Here is a 16,127-nt window from a genome sequence, read left to right on the forward strand (position 1 = left end):
ATGCCTCGTTTAAGTAGTTAATCTGAAATGTGAATAAACCGGAAGCTATGTTGTCTAATGCCTCGTTTTAGCAGTTAAACTGGGGGGAAAACAGTCCAGGGATCTTAGTGCATGATCCAAGTGACTGTTTACCTCTTCGTCGCGACCAGTTGACGGCAATAAACGAGAGAAACGTGACGAGCAGACGGCAGTGAAAACGCGGCTCGACCCGTTTGTCATTAACTTTAAATAACCCAAAGTATTCCTGTAATGCTTTTAAACATGAAATGAAAGGTAGCATTATTTGAGCTATACCTCGTGGTGTGTCAAAATTATTGTATTATGGGAGGCAGCAGAAAAGAACGAAAAGGTATTGATGCTAAATCAGTGCATCTCGACAACTCCAATGTACACTCGCAGTGTGACTACTTTCGCAAATATTAAAAGCTCTGCTTGATGTTCAGGAAAAATATATTGTAACCATTTACGTACACATTTTTGCATTACATAATGATAATTATTAGTAAACAGCACAGACAGCAAAATCAAGACACAAAAGATACAATTTTAATTTCCAATAATAGACAATCATAGTATATGAAAGAATTATTGTGCTTTTATAGAGCTTCTGGTAATTAAGTGACTAAAATGTAAAAGCACATGCAAGGATTAGTGCTACATCAAGAACATAGGTGCGGTGAGAGGCAAGAATATTAGTTAAGATAGTTGAACACTCATTTATAACCATGCCGTTTCAGAAGAAAGAAAAGTCAAGCGAGCACGGGTGGAAGAAGATTATTATGAAGTGGAGGATGATGACGATATTGTTGATTCAGGAGAAGTCACCAAAGGTAAGTTCATTTTGCAAAACAATATTGTGCTCAGATGAGTATCTCTTCATTATTGTGATATAAATATTCCTACATGTCACAGATTTGGAAGGCTTTTTGTGGGCACATTTATGTGTTTATAAATATCTGAAAGCTTATTAAAAAGCTTTTCAGCTATACTGGTGTTCATAAATTGTACTTTGCAGAGGTGCCATTAGCAGCACTTCAGAACTGTGAGAAAGGAGATGAAGTGGCCAAAACAGATGAGTTTGGAGCACAAGATTACAGGAAAATCTTGGAGTTAAAATTGGACCATGGTTCAAGACCTCTGTGGGTTGTATGTATCATTCTGTTGTTTTGAATTACATTTTTTCAATTATCTATATGTATACTAGAACAGCACATTTTTACATATGTGGTAGGTAAATATCAGAGTAATAAAATATCTTTTTTCTCCAAAAGCTCAATGCGGCATTTGTTTGGTTAAGGGTAATTTTTTTGCATCTCGATGACACTGACACGATGAGTTTTAGTATCTCTTTCACGTCTTGTCACTTCTTTTCTGTAGAAATACCGTTTTGCTTTCTAGGTTCTGCCTTTATTCATCAACCCTCACAGGATTGTTAGGTAATCTCTTGGCCTAATGGCAATAGGGGCAGTGAAATGCTGTAAATTAGAGTACAAAGTTTACCATATCTTGGGTATGAAGATTGAATTAAGCAACAATAAAGATTTGAATTTAGTTTTTGTTTTGTTTTTTTAATTTTTTTCAGTGCATGCAACTGTCTCAGTTTCTGATACAGTGTAAAATACTAATCAGTTTGTTATTGTTAAGGAAACTGCTATTACTAGTCATTCTTATACTATTCACAATGAATTTTGTGCTAGTAATATGAAAACAGATGACACTTTAACCACTTCTGACTGACTCTCTTTTTCAAATTCTAGGCACCCAATGGCCACATTTTTTTGGAATCTTTTTCTCCAGTCTACAAGCATGCTCATGACTTTCTGATTGCCATTGCTGAGGTACCCATTTTAGAATCTTAGAAATACAGATGTACAAGCTTACAAGAAGTGCAAATTTTAGAACTGAAATGTTGTTAGGTGCTGCTTGGTCTTATTTAGTTGAAGCAAATGGATGAAATTCAGCAGACACTTCTCAGTCCCCAATATTTGGAATTCTCTGCCCCTTTCTCTTATCTGCCCTTTATATGGAAATGCTAGGGAAGATTAAATCCAGTTTGTTTTTGTCTGCCTATTCCATGTATTTTTCTTCCTTATGCATTTAAGACCAGAGAAAGAGCAGTGCCATAGATAGAAAGACTTAATCATATTATGATGTTTGGATTTAAAGATCCTGCCTGTACACTTTGTCATGATATGTACAGTAGGTAGTTATCTTATTTCTTTAAAAGGGGCCTAAGGCTCCAGTGAAAAAAGAAATCAATCAGTCCTCCCCTTCCTTTCCTTCCTCATTTTGTTTTTGTTTATAATTTGTGCTGTTGTGTTTGTTTTTCTTAATGTTCAAGTGCATTTAACTCACTGCCAAGGTAGGAAATAAATCAGTAAATTCGTGATCATCATCACAACAGTGTTGTCGTCATCGTCATCATCACCTTCATCATCATTGTTATTTAGATACAGACTTCTGTTAGATATTTGCAGTTGTGCATCATCAGTGTGCTTTGGGTTGCAGCCTGTTTGCCGACCAGAACATATTCATGAGTATAAGCTGACAGCATACTCCTTATATGCTGCTGTATCTGTGGGACTTCAGACCAATGATATCATTGAATACTTGAGACGGCTGAAGCAAGACTTCACTCCATGAAGGCATAATTGAGTTTATAAAGGTACCTTTTCTTTTCGAAACCACTTTGTTTTTATTAAAAGTTGTTCATATATCTCTTTAGCTTGGCAGTGGTTATACTTTCATGTGGAAGGCTAAAACACAAATGCAGAAAACTAAATCTGTGTACAGTGTGACTGCTTGATGCAAGTTATAAAATGTTCTCACACAGTAAAAGACAATCATGATAACCCCATTATAGCACAAAGTTTGTAAAATATGATTTTTTTATTGTAAAAATAATAATGTTGACATAAAAATGGGCTTCTAGTAAATTGTTAATTAAGAGCTGGCAAGTTAAAAATTACTCAGAAAATCAATTCTCTGTGGGCAGCTTTGTACTCTTAGCTATGGAAAAGTGAAGCTGGTACTGAAACATAACCGCTATTTTGTGGAGAGTCAATTTCCAGTAAGTTTTCAGAACAATGAGAATTGAAGCCTTGTAAGCTTTTGAAATGCGTATTCTTGTGTTTGCATTCCTAACTGAATGACTAAAACTCAAAATTAGCATTGACTTAAGAGGCATTATAAGTTTTGTTCTATTTTGAAAGTCACTGGAATAACAGATAAAAAATTAGTGATTACAGATTGTAATCTTTCCAGTATTTTAAATCTTTCGTAATTTTTTTTTTTTTGATTCTCTGGACTCTGTTAATGAAATAAAATCAAATCTCTACTACAAAATAACTTTATAAATGTAGCACATTAATCATTATATGTACATGCTAACAATCATAGAAGTAATTCTGATTAAACTACACAGTTGTAAATCTTTAATAAAAACAGATGATAGAGTCATCTGCTGACATCCATATATATCAAGCAGCTGTTATGTAACAGGAAGTGCTGCAGAAACTTCTTAAAGATCCAGCTATCATGTCCAGTCGCAAGCGCCAGGAAGATGAGGAAGCTGGCGATAGCTTTATACCTGGAGAGCTGTCAAGTAAATCAGCTTTACAGGTAGAATGTATTATATTTATAGCTGGAGAGCTGTCTGTTATCAGCTTTACAGGTACAATGGGTTATATTTCCTAATACTGACATTTTGCCATTTTGTGGTCACCTTATTGTTGATTTTCTTTTTCCATAAATATATTTGGAAGCATGCAATCAAAAGCAGGGAGGAAATCAGATTCTTAAATCTCAGGATGAAATTTCAACCTGAGAATAAAGCCAATCATTTATAATATCAAAGTCAGGGAGCTTATGTAATGGAAGTGCAGATTCAAGACAAAATGTCACTTCTTTTGTTTGTTAGAGATTACTATAGATCCAAAGTGTTCTGAAAAATAAAGCTGAACTTAAGCAGAGAATGAAAATGATGAATTTTTTTTTTCACAAGTTTAACCAGACTCTTTCTTTTCTCAGTTCTTTCTGGAACTACTGTTGGATATGTTGTTTGATAAGTTATTTTTGGACTAACTGCTTGCTTCAGCTGAAGAAGACAACAAATACAAAGGTGGAGGACCCACAGCCAGGCACATCAGCAGATATTCAGCAGACAGATGGAGACAAAAAGGAAGAAGTTCCCGATGACATTTTCATGTTTTATGAAAAGATGGATCAGGAGGAGGAAGAGGAGGAGGAGGGCCAACTAAAGACAGTATCATTTGAGATCAAGCAGGAGAACGTGGAAGATGTTCAGAAAAAGTGAGAAACCTTTAATTACAATGATAGTGAATGGAACTCAAGTGTGCAGTTTTGATTGAATTATATTGTGTATTTTACTTTTGTGCTTTTGTGAGTATGCTTTTAAAAGTTCAGAAAATTAGTCTTTGGATAAAGTGCATTGCGGGAGAGGTTCTGGCCTGGTGGTTAGTGGAGTCACTGATGTGATCAGCGTGTACAGTGTTTTTTCCTACAATGGCTGTGTATCTTCAAATTATGAAGTGTACTGCAAACTGGTGATAGGCGATCAGGAAACTTAGGCTTCAGGGATAATAGTTCATGCCTACTGTAAGTGATTCTTCTTGGAGCAGAAAGCATTGTAAAAAAACTTTTCTAGGCAGAATTGAACGAAGGCTTGAAGAGAGCATCATTAGCCATGTTGGAGCATGTGGTAGAGAATGCAAATGAGCAAAAGAAAGGCCAGCATAGAAAACTTTGCAAATGTCCATTCATCCATGGGAGAAATTTTTTTTTTTAATCGAGAGTTATTGTTTAACAGGAAAACCAAGAATGCAGGACAGGTAAGAAGAGAATCACTCAATCACATAGGAACACAAATAACTTGTAGAGTACATTAGGCAAAGGAGCAGGTAACTTATTAGTAACATAAAGGTTCTCATGCTTTCGTGTTGCAGATGCATTGAACTTGAGTACCCACTTCTGGCAGAGTATGACTTTAGGAATGACACTGTCAATCCAGATATTAAGTAAGTGGATTGCTGCTGACAATGACAACGTGTTAATAATATAGGTATCCTTATCACGGCAAGAGCAATACAATGTAAATTTAATTATTACATTTGTAATTATGTGCATAAGATTTAAGCATTTTATTTATATCTTTATGTTAGTTTATTGAAATATCTATTTTACTTCCATTAATTTGCCTTTCATTCAGTATTATATACATTACCTGGTTTGTTTTAGTTTGCATTTTGCATATACATTTAGTTGCATTGTTTTGAGCTGATTCATGTGTATTTCATTTGTAGGAGATTTCAGAAGTTTTGAAATGTTGATTGAAAATTTTTATTTAATTGTCAAGGAGTGAAATATTGATATAATTAAATATTATCATATGGAAATATTTATATGCTATTATTGTGTTTCCAGCATTGATTTGAAGCCATCCACAGTGTTAAGGCCTTACCAGGAGAAAGAGTTTGAGGAAAATGTTTGGCAATGGGAGAGCTAGGTCTGGTGTCATTGTACTTCCCTGTGGTGAGTTTAGGCGACAGGAGCTTCTAGCAATGAAGCTGACCTTGCTGCATTTCTGTTTTTCTGCATTCATCTGTTTTGATTTTACTGTGTTTTTTGACTTTCACTTCTTGGTATCCTTATCCTTATGCTATTTCCTTGACTGTGGTCTTTTGTTTCTACAACTTTCAATTTTTTTCATCAGCTGTTGGTCTTCTTTAACTAACAATGTAATGGTCACATAAGCTGGTCTTAGACCTAACCATCAGACAGCATCTGTTCATTTCATACTTATGATATACTGCTGTTGCTCTTCTGGTTTCATTATATTTGCACCGGTCCACAGGGATCTTGCAATGTATTGGTAGTCAGATACTACACCATTTCACATATCTTGCAAGTTGACAAGCCATTGCATGGTCAAAACAGAAGGAAGACTGCATCAGCTCTTCCACAGAACTGTACAATAATGTCATCATTAAAATAAACCATTTTTGCCACCAGATTTGGCAAAAAAAAAAATGAGTTTGACACAAAATTAAATTCTTTTAAAAATGTGTTAGCACCTTCTGAAGCATACCTTTGTTTTATTAATTAAAATGATAAGGTAGAGATGTTAAAGAGACAATTTTAAGAAGTCATTTTTTAATGAGATACAATAATGTCAAATGTCAATTTTTATCAAATGTCAGCTTCTAAAATAAAATGATTTTAACTAGTACAATGTCAGAAGCATAGGAAATAGAAAACCAAACATGACTTGCTCATGTGCAGAGAAAATACCTGCCCCTCCCTCCTATGATCCACTCCACCATTTTTAACTGCTTGACCAAACTTAAGGAAACTTAATTTAAAGAAACAAAATTTCAATAGGAGTATTCACAGAGGTAACCATTTTTTTGTGGAAGATTTTTTAAAACAACATGTTAGAACTTAACAGTTTTCTTGTCAGTAAGTCTTGTATACAACCTCAACAAGTAGCAGATGAGGAATATATGTGAAAGATACTGTAAAACTATATCTGATTCCATTTTTAATTCTCTCCTTTAGACCACATTTTAACAAGGGCTTGTAGATTTTTATGGCAATCGTAATCCAGACAAGAAGCCTAGGTACACCCCACATGAAGTATTTTCTATTCAGACTTTTGCTTGCAATTTGTGGGCAAAGCGTTTTGTTTTATTACTTCATTTTTAAGCCTTTGTGAAGGGAGTAAAGTGTTCAGGATCTAATAGTTATGCTGCCTTGTTCTGGGCACGTCCATGCTCTAAATCCGTCTGGATTGGCTGAATTAAAGTACTTTTTTCTGCCAGAAGCAAACATATCACCAAGCAATAGTAAATGCACAAATAGCAGTAACAGAAAGAACAACAGAAAGAGGTAAAGTCTAAAGAACTACATTTTCCGATTTATACAGGAGCTGGCAAGACTTTAGTGGGTGTTACAGCAGCCTGTACTGTTCGCAAGAGATGCCTGTGTCTGGCCACCTCAGGTGTTGCTGTGGAACAGTGGCGCTCTCAGTTCAAAATGTGGTCTACAATTGATGACAGTCTCATTTGCCGCTTTACATCAGATGCCAAAGACAAGCCAATGGGTAATATATTTTGCTTTTGTGGCTTTTAGTTTATATATCTCTGCTTTTCTTCAATTTAGACCTGTTTTGGGGTTCTTGAAAGCCTTATAACTTTCTGCAGGGTTCAGTTTGCTGTTGTGTATTCCTCCCTGCCCTTTCTTTACCTTCAAACAGACATGCTTTTTTCCAAAGTCATATTGCTCATTATTTGTCTGCAATAGTGTATTACCTATAAGGAGTTTAAGTCAATGATAGATTTATGGTTGGATTGTGGGGGATTATATCAAAGTATTTTGAAAGGGACCAGCTGCTGGATTATGGGGAGTACTTGATCACTCAAAAACGTGTAAATTACTTGATCTGAATTTATTCTTTGTTAAGAGGGAATAGTACACTATGAGGTTAAAGTTTTATGCAAGATTGATTAATGATTGTATTTTGTTTAACACCTTGTAAGAGCAATGATTTTCTTAAAATTGGAGTTTAAATGGCTGGGTGCTTTGCCATGAAATAGCCTTAGTTGCTGGCTCAGCATAAAACTTATTTTTGCCTTATTTTTTTATCTTTGATTAAATTAATATAGAATCTGTATCCATGAGGATGCATCTGTAGCACTTACATGTTCAGATAGCATGACAGATGGACAAAAACAGTTTTATAAGAAGAATTTAAGAATATATTTCAATTCTTATAAGATGTAATGGAGACAAACTCGTGAAATTATCACATTTCAATAATATTTACAAAATCTTGAGTCTGATGGTGCTAATAGATTTTTCAATTACAGTGTGTTGTAAATAATTTGTCATTTTCTTTTTTAGGTTGTGCTGTGTGCATCAGCACATACTCAATGCTGGCGCATACCACTAAACGCTCCTATGAAGCAGAGAAGATGATGGAGTGGCTACAGAACCAGGAATGGGGGCTGATGGTGCTAGATGGTCAGTAGAATGGTTCATACTTTTATAGCTTCATCACATTTAAATGAGAGGGAGTGGAATGGTTCATACTTTGCAGGTGGTAGTTCTTAATCTATAATAAAAAGGGGTTGGATGGATTGCTGTTAAGATGAGGGCACCATCAACTGTGAGATTTATAAAATCAAATGATTGATTGGCTAGGATTTGTGCCCTCTCCCAGAAGCATAAGGCATATTTATTTTTGGGTATAGTGAGGTGATGGTGGTCTAATATAGTTGAGGATACATGTATTTGTGTGATAAAAGTAGCTATAATGTATTGAAAGAGAGAAAAGGAATAAGCACTGTCTTTAAGAAGTGGTGTTTTTTAAACTTGTTGCTAATCTTACATGTTCAGTTGCATTCCCTTTACTTTGAAAACTCAGTAAAACAGTTCTGAAACTTTATGACTGCTAAGTTTATGTGAATGTTATGGGTTCCATCTTGTTCTCCATAGGAAAGAAGTTTTCATCAGACTAATCATAACAGCCAGATTTGCTTAACTCATGCCCTATGTCAGTTTTGTGGAACATATTAAGGGCTCACACAGATAAGTGGCAAAACACAGGAAACGTTCTAATCCATAAAATCTGATTTTAAATATTGCAGAGGTACAGACGATCCCTGCTAAAATGTTTCGACGAGTGTTAACTATTGTAAATGCTCACTGCAAGCTGGGGCTGACTGCTACACTAGTGCGAGAAGATGACAAAATTGCAGATCTGAACTTCCTAATTGGCCCCAAGCTATATGAGGCCAACTGGATGGAGCTTCAGAACTTGGGTTTTATTGCACGTGTTCAGTGTGCAGAGGTTTGTAAAGTTGTTGGATGGTTTTACCCCTATCTCATCATGGCTGGGCATAAAATCCCACAGCTCACTCAATGGTAGATGATCCTTAAAGGAGTTTACAGCTTGATTCTTGCTCTGTAAGAAACTTTTATTTTGTGACCTTCTCTAGAATAAAGATCGATTGTGTTTTGCACTTAACGTAGTTTTTAATAGCAGTTGTACTCATTTATGCTTCTTTTAAAACATGAGGCTTTGTATTTGGGTTTGTCAGGCTACATCCTAAAGTTAATGTAAATAGTCTTACTCTTTTATCCAGAGACAACTTTTTTTGGTTGTTTTTTTTTTTTTTAATAGGCAAGTGGCTGCTACAACCCAAACAGCAGTTGCAAGTTTCGTGCACTTTTTAAAAAATAAAACCTTTTTTATGAAGAGGTTTTATCCTTAAGATATTAAATCTTAATATGTGTAAGGGCTGTGAAATGATCCACTACCGCTATGACTTTTCAGGTATGGTGCCCAATGACCCCAGAATTCTACAGAGAGTATTTGAGTACAAAGTCACAAAAAAAATTGGTAAGCTATCTAGTATCTTCTTTAAAAGAACATTCAATTTATAGGTAAAGTTTATTTTCTTATGGAAGTAGTAGTTGCATAATATGCCCACATTTTGTTTTAGCTGTATGCATATTTCTTCTTTGTACCAGATGACATGACCATAGGAGATAAAAAATACACTAGCTTCTTTAACCGTCGAAAGTTGTCTCCCAGAAAGTAAGCTAGCATATTCCTAGCATGCAGAGTGCTTCACTGGTGAAGTTCTGTGGCCAGGTTGCTTCTAGTCACTTCCACGAGATGAGAAAAGGCTTGAATATCAGATTTGGCAGACGTGGCCCTCGAAGTACCTCGGGCTGTGCCTACTCTTCCTCAGTTTTTTTTTAAAATAGCCCAGGCTTTCCCTTTTTCACCCAGTGCTGTAGAACTTTCATCTTGGTATTTTCCGGGCGGCCATTGCCAGAAAGACCTTTTCTAGTGAGGCAGTGGACAGAATCGTGACTGCTCACCAGCCCTTCACTTAAAGGATGTTTGAGGGCAAGTGGCAAGTTTTCTCCAGCTGGAAACATGCCTGTTGTCTATCCCTGGAAGATCTAAATCTTTCTTTCTTGAAAGACTTCTTTCTGTGCCTGTTCCTTGAAAGGAAGCTTGCTTCCATCATAAAAGACCTTTATTGACATGTGGCATTGAACTGGTGTATAACAGCATATCACTCAATCTGACGTTGAATGACCAAGTTTGAAATCTGTCTCAACATTTAGAGATCTCGCCTAATTCCTTTGCAATATTTTTATATATATTGCATGAATAAGGTGTGTAGATGTGAGACAATATTCTGGAACAAAAATACCAGCATGACTTATATCGCTGAAATGGTCAAATCAATCGTTATATTTATTTTAAAACTGTGGTTATAGACAAAGAATTGTAATACTGTCCAAGAATAAAATTTATTTTTTCATGTCAGGTAAATGAAGTCTTTGTACACTTTTTTTCAAGTTGCTGTATGGCATGAACCCAAACAAGTTCCGAGCATGCCAGTTCCTGATTCGCTATCACGAGAGGAGAAATGATAAAATTATTGTTTTCTCAGACAATGTCTTTGCCCTTCAACATTATGCTGTCACGCTAAACAAGTGAGTGAACTGCAACATTAAGCAGATCCAGCCCTTGTGTCTTACCATGGTCTATTAATGTGTTTTAAAACTAATTATAAACATGTAATTTATAAAGCGCATACTCAGTGCTCGTAAAGAGAGTGCTCTTAGCACTTAAGAACAAGATATGACAACAAAAAGGACAGAAGGATAAACAACAGGACTAATGACCTATTAAGACAAATATTGAAAACACAAATAATTGGGTAACAAGAACAAAGTTGAAAGATGGTCATCTACATTATATCTTAGATCATTTGGTAACCACACTGTCTCACAAGCTTGTTTCTTAATAACTTGTTCCTCATTCCTAGACCCTACCTGTATGGTCCTACTAGTCAGGGAGAGCGGCTTCAGATCCTACAGAACTTTCAGCATAATCCTAAGGTCAACACAATCTTTGTCTCCAAGGTGTGTAGTACCAATACCTATGGAAGGTAGTTGCGATTTGTGGATGTGTTTGTGTACATGTGTCCACGTGAGCTGTTTGTGCAGATGAATCGTTGAGAGTAAATCTATACACAAAGAGTAATCTAAATCACTCTTTGAAGGATAGAAACAATAAACTTGTACTGTAGTTTATTTTTTGGGATGAAACAGTATTGTATACTTTCATATGCACATAAATTTCCAAGCTTTATGAGGGTTTACTGGTGACAGGTGGCTGACACATCATTTGATTTGCCAGAAGCCAATGTGCTTATCCAAATATCAGCTCATGGTGGGTCTCGTCGGCAGGAGGCCCAGCGCCTGGGTAGAATTCTGCGAGCCAAGAAAGGTTAGTTGGGCATCTGAGCATTTTTTCCCCTTGGTGTCTAGTGAGTAATGTGAGGTAAAAGTTTTAGTGTAGCAACGCTATGACCCGTTATTTGCAGAAAGAAATAATAAGAATCTGCTTGTGATCTCAGAACAGTTATTTTCTAATGACCAGGCTCAGCAGCTGAAGAATACAATGCCTACTTCTATTCACTGGTATCACAAGACACAATGGAGATGGCCTACTCACTGAAGCGTCAGCGATTTCTGGTCAACCAGGGCTACAGCTACAAGGTCATCACAAGGCTAGATGGCTTAGATGAGGTGAGGGGACAGGCACAGAGTGATGTTATTTCATTATGTGAGCACAGCATTGGAGAAATTTGAGATGATGGGCAGTCAAAATGGAAATGGTGGTTAACATGTGAGGGAATGTGAAAGTTTGACAGAATTTAGTGGCTGGTGCTTAAAGCCAAAGGTACATACTCTATTTTTTTTTTCAATGATACTGGATCTTTTGCCATGTTGATACTTATTTTTTCTGCTCGATTTATTTTACTATTAATATTTGAATGGCACCCGAGTGAACGACGAAGAAGAAGAAGAAGAATGGCGCCCAATTTTGGACCTGTCATAAAGGAGATCACATGCTGCTGCAAAGTACTCCGCTCTCAAGTAAAACCAGGACGGCAAACGATGGAGCCAGTTTTGGAAAATGAACACCGTCTGCTAGAGGCTTCCAAGGAGCTTTGAAGAATACCAACAACAAAGCGGAAAGAGACCTCCAGCAGTGGATGTGTATATGGCTTCGCATCCAGAGGAATTCGCTACGTGCAAAGAGACATTCGTCAACCAGTCTGCCAAGAAGGGTAGCTCACAATGTCGCTGTGCAATGGGCAGACTTCCTTGTCCAGCCCCGGATGCTAAGAACTTCGGTGCTTAGCGCCGTGCAGCAATCAAAGGATTCTATGATCACGGATGAATTCTGGAGGTTCGAGGCAGCTTCTCCGTAGAACGATGTGCAATGCTGAAGACAGCAAGTCGGTCGTTGCAAGGCGGCGTGAGTGGCGATTCGTGCCGGTACCACGCTACTTATGCGCAGCCTCATTTCTACTGTGGGGACAGACTGATAATGAAGTTGGACTCGCTTTACGGCACCATGAGGGACTTGCTTGCCGGCTTTTACGCCGGTAAATAGCAGAAGGGAAAGGATGTTGTGGTTTGGAGCTGCTGCCTCAAAGATCTATGGACAAAGCAGTGGATCAAGGAAACATACAGCGGGGCGATGCAGCAGTAGTTTTGCGCTCAGGTTTTGGAATAGATTTGTACAACAGCTCCGGGGCAGGAGCAGGCACAAGCTGGATTTAGTGAAGGACTAATACGAGCTAAAGTGGCACCTCGAATGAACGTCGGACCACCAGGCGAGAAAACCAACATCTACGACAAAGGCAGCGCAGTCAGCCAGAGAGGTGACGACCTTGAAGGTGCAGCTGTCAGCAGCAGAGCCAGAGGCGATGGAGGTGGCCAGAAAAGACGGCCCGGCCCATGGCCAGAAGGGGACGCAGCGGCTGAACAAACAGCCCCACATATTTCTCACTCGACATCTAAAAGTGACATGGATTATCTGCTGGCGCTGCGGGGGATCGGTGTAACTCAAGGCCGGGTGCCCATCCAAGCAAAGTTTCAACTTCAACGGACCAGGGAACGAGGGTAATTCACAGGTCACAGGTTGGAGCCACGCCTACGCGCTGCAAGATCAGAGATCACGAGAGGCAATAGCAAACGCATTAGTTATGGACAGCAACAAAGAGCAGGCCAAAATTGAAGGGGTAAAGGCACTTACCTTACTCTATGCTGGATCAAGGCCACCTTTTTTTAAAACTTAGTTTGCTCGAGCGAGTGCCGTGGTAGGGGAACTAGCTACAGAAGTAAATGTATATTACTACTAACATTTCAAAAACTCTTGCACCTGCTTTTTCTGCTAGATGTTTATTACTACTACTACTATTTCAATTTTTTTTGGCCTCCCACCTCTCACCCTCACTGTCACAGTCACCGCTGTAATACTCACTCATAGCTACTGTCTCTATTACTTCAGCTGGTACAGCACTATTTTAAATATGGCCATCCTAGTAGTACAGTTGTACTGGACATCATAAAGGAAAAGACCCACGATGATGGGAATAAGAGAGGTCTTTATTCCCTCCTCCTCATTTTCTGCATTCATTTCTTACCTCTTTCTTCACAACATGGCTTCTTTGTGATGTCAATATAGCAGTAGTTGTTAGTGTGATTAGTACACAGCCTCCTGACTGTCCTGTTTGTGTGTGCTGCACCAGGAGGACCTGCTGTACCGAACCAAGGAGGAACAAATGCAGCTTCTGCAGAAGGTCCTTGCTGCCACTGATAAAGATGCAGAGGAGGAAAGGGTGATTGGCGAGGGTGGCCGAGTCATAGTGAGTTAACATTCTTTTTGCAACTTTGCTTTCTACTCTCATAAAAATAATTCTAAACTATGCGAAGATAGGAATTAAACACTACGTATCAATGGATAATTACCTGCAAAGTATGATTGTCTTGTTTTTCATTATGGATATTTGGTGCATCAAACAATGTAAAAACATTTTTTTTAAGAAAGTCGTAGGTAGTTTTAGGGGTTTGAGAAATGAACAGGCAGCAATTGTATTTGTTGACGTCTACTATAGGTGCAGCGGAAAGTGGGAAATATGAGTTCTATGTCGGGGGCTGATGACACTATCTATATGGAATACAACAAGAGAAAGGCTGTCCATCCACTCTTCAAGAAGTTCAAGAAGCATTGAGTTTGCTACCTTATAGATGTTCAGATCTTCAGCATGTGTGTGTGTATATATGAGTGGGAATGTGTATGGAAGTGTTCATATAAACTGACATTCATGTATGTATGAGGATGTGTACAATGCGTAAGTTCATGTATCAGTATTGACTTTGATATATTTTTATGAGTTATTGGGTTCATTGCTTTACATGCTTGGTGAATGTTACATAATGCAAAACAATAAACATCTTCAGGAAGATTTGCTATATGGTTGATTTCTTATGTCATAATAATAAGCATTATTATTGGTAATATTGTTTGCTATGAAGACATCGCTTTAACAGGCTCTGTGCGCTTCACAAAAACAGAAAGTATGCTGGCCTCGATCTCTCACACTACACGTGCACACCCATACACAGACGATGTGATGTACATCGAAATCAACTACATGCGCTCATGTTCATCAGCCGTTTAAGTGATGATGATGATGATTCCTGTCTCAGCTGAAAGGGAATGGAACTGACGACAGCTGGGAAACGAGGGCAAAGATACGCTCAACTCAAGTTGATCCTAGGACAGGATCAGCGTCATCGCTTTACTACGTCATAGTTGTAATGAGGTGAAAACTAGATTGACGTGCGAAGGGACAGTTCAAGGTGAGAAAACACCTGCTAGCGCTCTACCTGTGTCCAGAGACCATAAATATTTACAGTTTCTACCTGAGTCTGAGTGCATAGGAAGTATACGCTTCACCACCATCACACCCCACCACTCGGTCACAGATAATTCGGTTCACAGTGGTTCAACGGTACAAGGATATTCTCCAACTCCTGAAGGCGATCGTCTGCGTTAATCGTCTCCTCAGTTGTTTAAGATGTAGACATATTTCTCCCTACACGTCCGCGTGTAAACACACACACAAACACAGAGGAGAATGTAAGACCAATACATGTAACGTAGGAAATGAGGGTTGCTTGCCCAGTCTCCCTCTCCTCACCGCAACATTTACACAGTCGTGGGGTACACACAGCTCTCATACTCCAGTGCCAGTTGACGGTACCGGCAAGCGACATTTTTTTTTCGTGCAAAGGCGTTTGTGCAAGAAATGAACTGTAGCATCTTCCAATCTCAACTGTTTTCATACGAAAGTGGGACAAATAATGCTCTCAGAATCTGGCGAAATGTACCGGACGGGTCTGAAGCTCGTTCCTTTTGTCAACGCATCTGTAGTGCAGCTCTAACCCTAACCCTGACCTCTGTTCTTTTGTGGGTGGGTGGGTGGGTGGGTATTGGTTGGTTGGTTTATTTAGTAGGAAAGTGCTTCCGCCTTGAGGTGATTTCGCACCATATAGGAGGAAACCGGGGTACCCGGAGAAAACCCCCGACGCCCAGCTTTTGTATTTATGTCAACAAGAAAGCGGTCCACATAAACACAGCGGCGAAATTTAGACACTGCTGTCCGTCTGTAGAAATCTTTACACTTGGCCTGCGGCCATACTATCCACCACGAGAATGTTCACCTGTACTGCTCACAGTCGTGTATGTGCCATCGTCTGCAAACGTCACTACGGCGTGCGACGTACATTGTTACATACAGGTCTGACGACAGGTGGGCAGGGGGAGGTGGTATGTGGGCAGGGGTGGTGTATGTGGGCCCGCGGCCTGGCTTCCAACAAAATACTGTTTTCTTCTTCTTTTAAGTAAATCTCTGAGAAAAGAAGACTATATTGCACATGGCGGTCAAGTTTCAAATCTGCAATTACCAGGAGTGGTAAAGTAGTGAAGTGGGGTGGCACGACAGTGGGACCGGGTGTGGAGGGTGATACATTTTCCCTAGCCCAATGACATACATATATATCATACATATCCTTGCTTTAACTTTCACCAGAACTTTTAATTACCCTCCCCATTTTTCTTGAACCAGTCAAGCTACAAGCACTAGGTTCAATATTTTTCTTTAATCCCCAGCCTCTGCCTCGTGTGGGCGGCCCGGTGGGCAACGGTTAGCGCCTAGTGA

At 38.6% G+C, this 16,127-nt stretch overlaps 1 protein-coding gene across 1 annotated transcript; it reads left to right on the forward strand.

The window, feature by feature from the left end:
• Positions 1-79: 79 nt before the first annotated feature.
• Positions 80-14,369, forward strand: LOC112564709 (general transcription and DNA repair factor IIH helicase subunit XPB-like). The gene is given in 22 exon segments (XM_025239718.1): positions 80-349; positions 738-830; positions 1,016-1,146; positions 1,758-1,838; positions 2,509-2,622; positions 2,624-2,665; positions 2,996-3,070; positions 3,502-3,621; positions 4,097-4,311; positions 4,965-5,036; positions 5,443-5,485; positions 5,487-5,550; positions 6,944-7,120; positions 7,921-8,040; positions 8,667-8,869; positions 9,356-9,421; positions 10,400-10,536; positions 10,872-10,968; positions 11,218-11,335; positions 11,489-11,637; positions 13,653-13,769; positions 14,019-14,369. Coding segments are annotated over 22 exon segments (2,379 nt in total). The 5' UTR covers positions 80-321; the 3' UTR covers positions 14,136-14,369.
• Positions 14,370-16,127: the final 1,758 nt, after the last annotated feature.

This window comes from Pomacea canaliculata, linkage group LG5, assembly GCF_003073045.1.
Source record: "Pomacea canaliculata isolate SZHN2017 linkage group LG5, ASM307304v1, whole genome shotgun sequence".
NCBI lineage: Eukaryota > Metazoa > Mollusca > Gastropoda > Architaenioglossa > Ampullariidae > Pomacea > Pomacea canaliculata.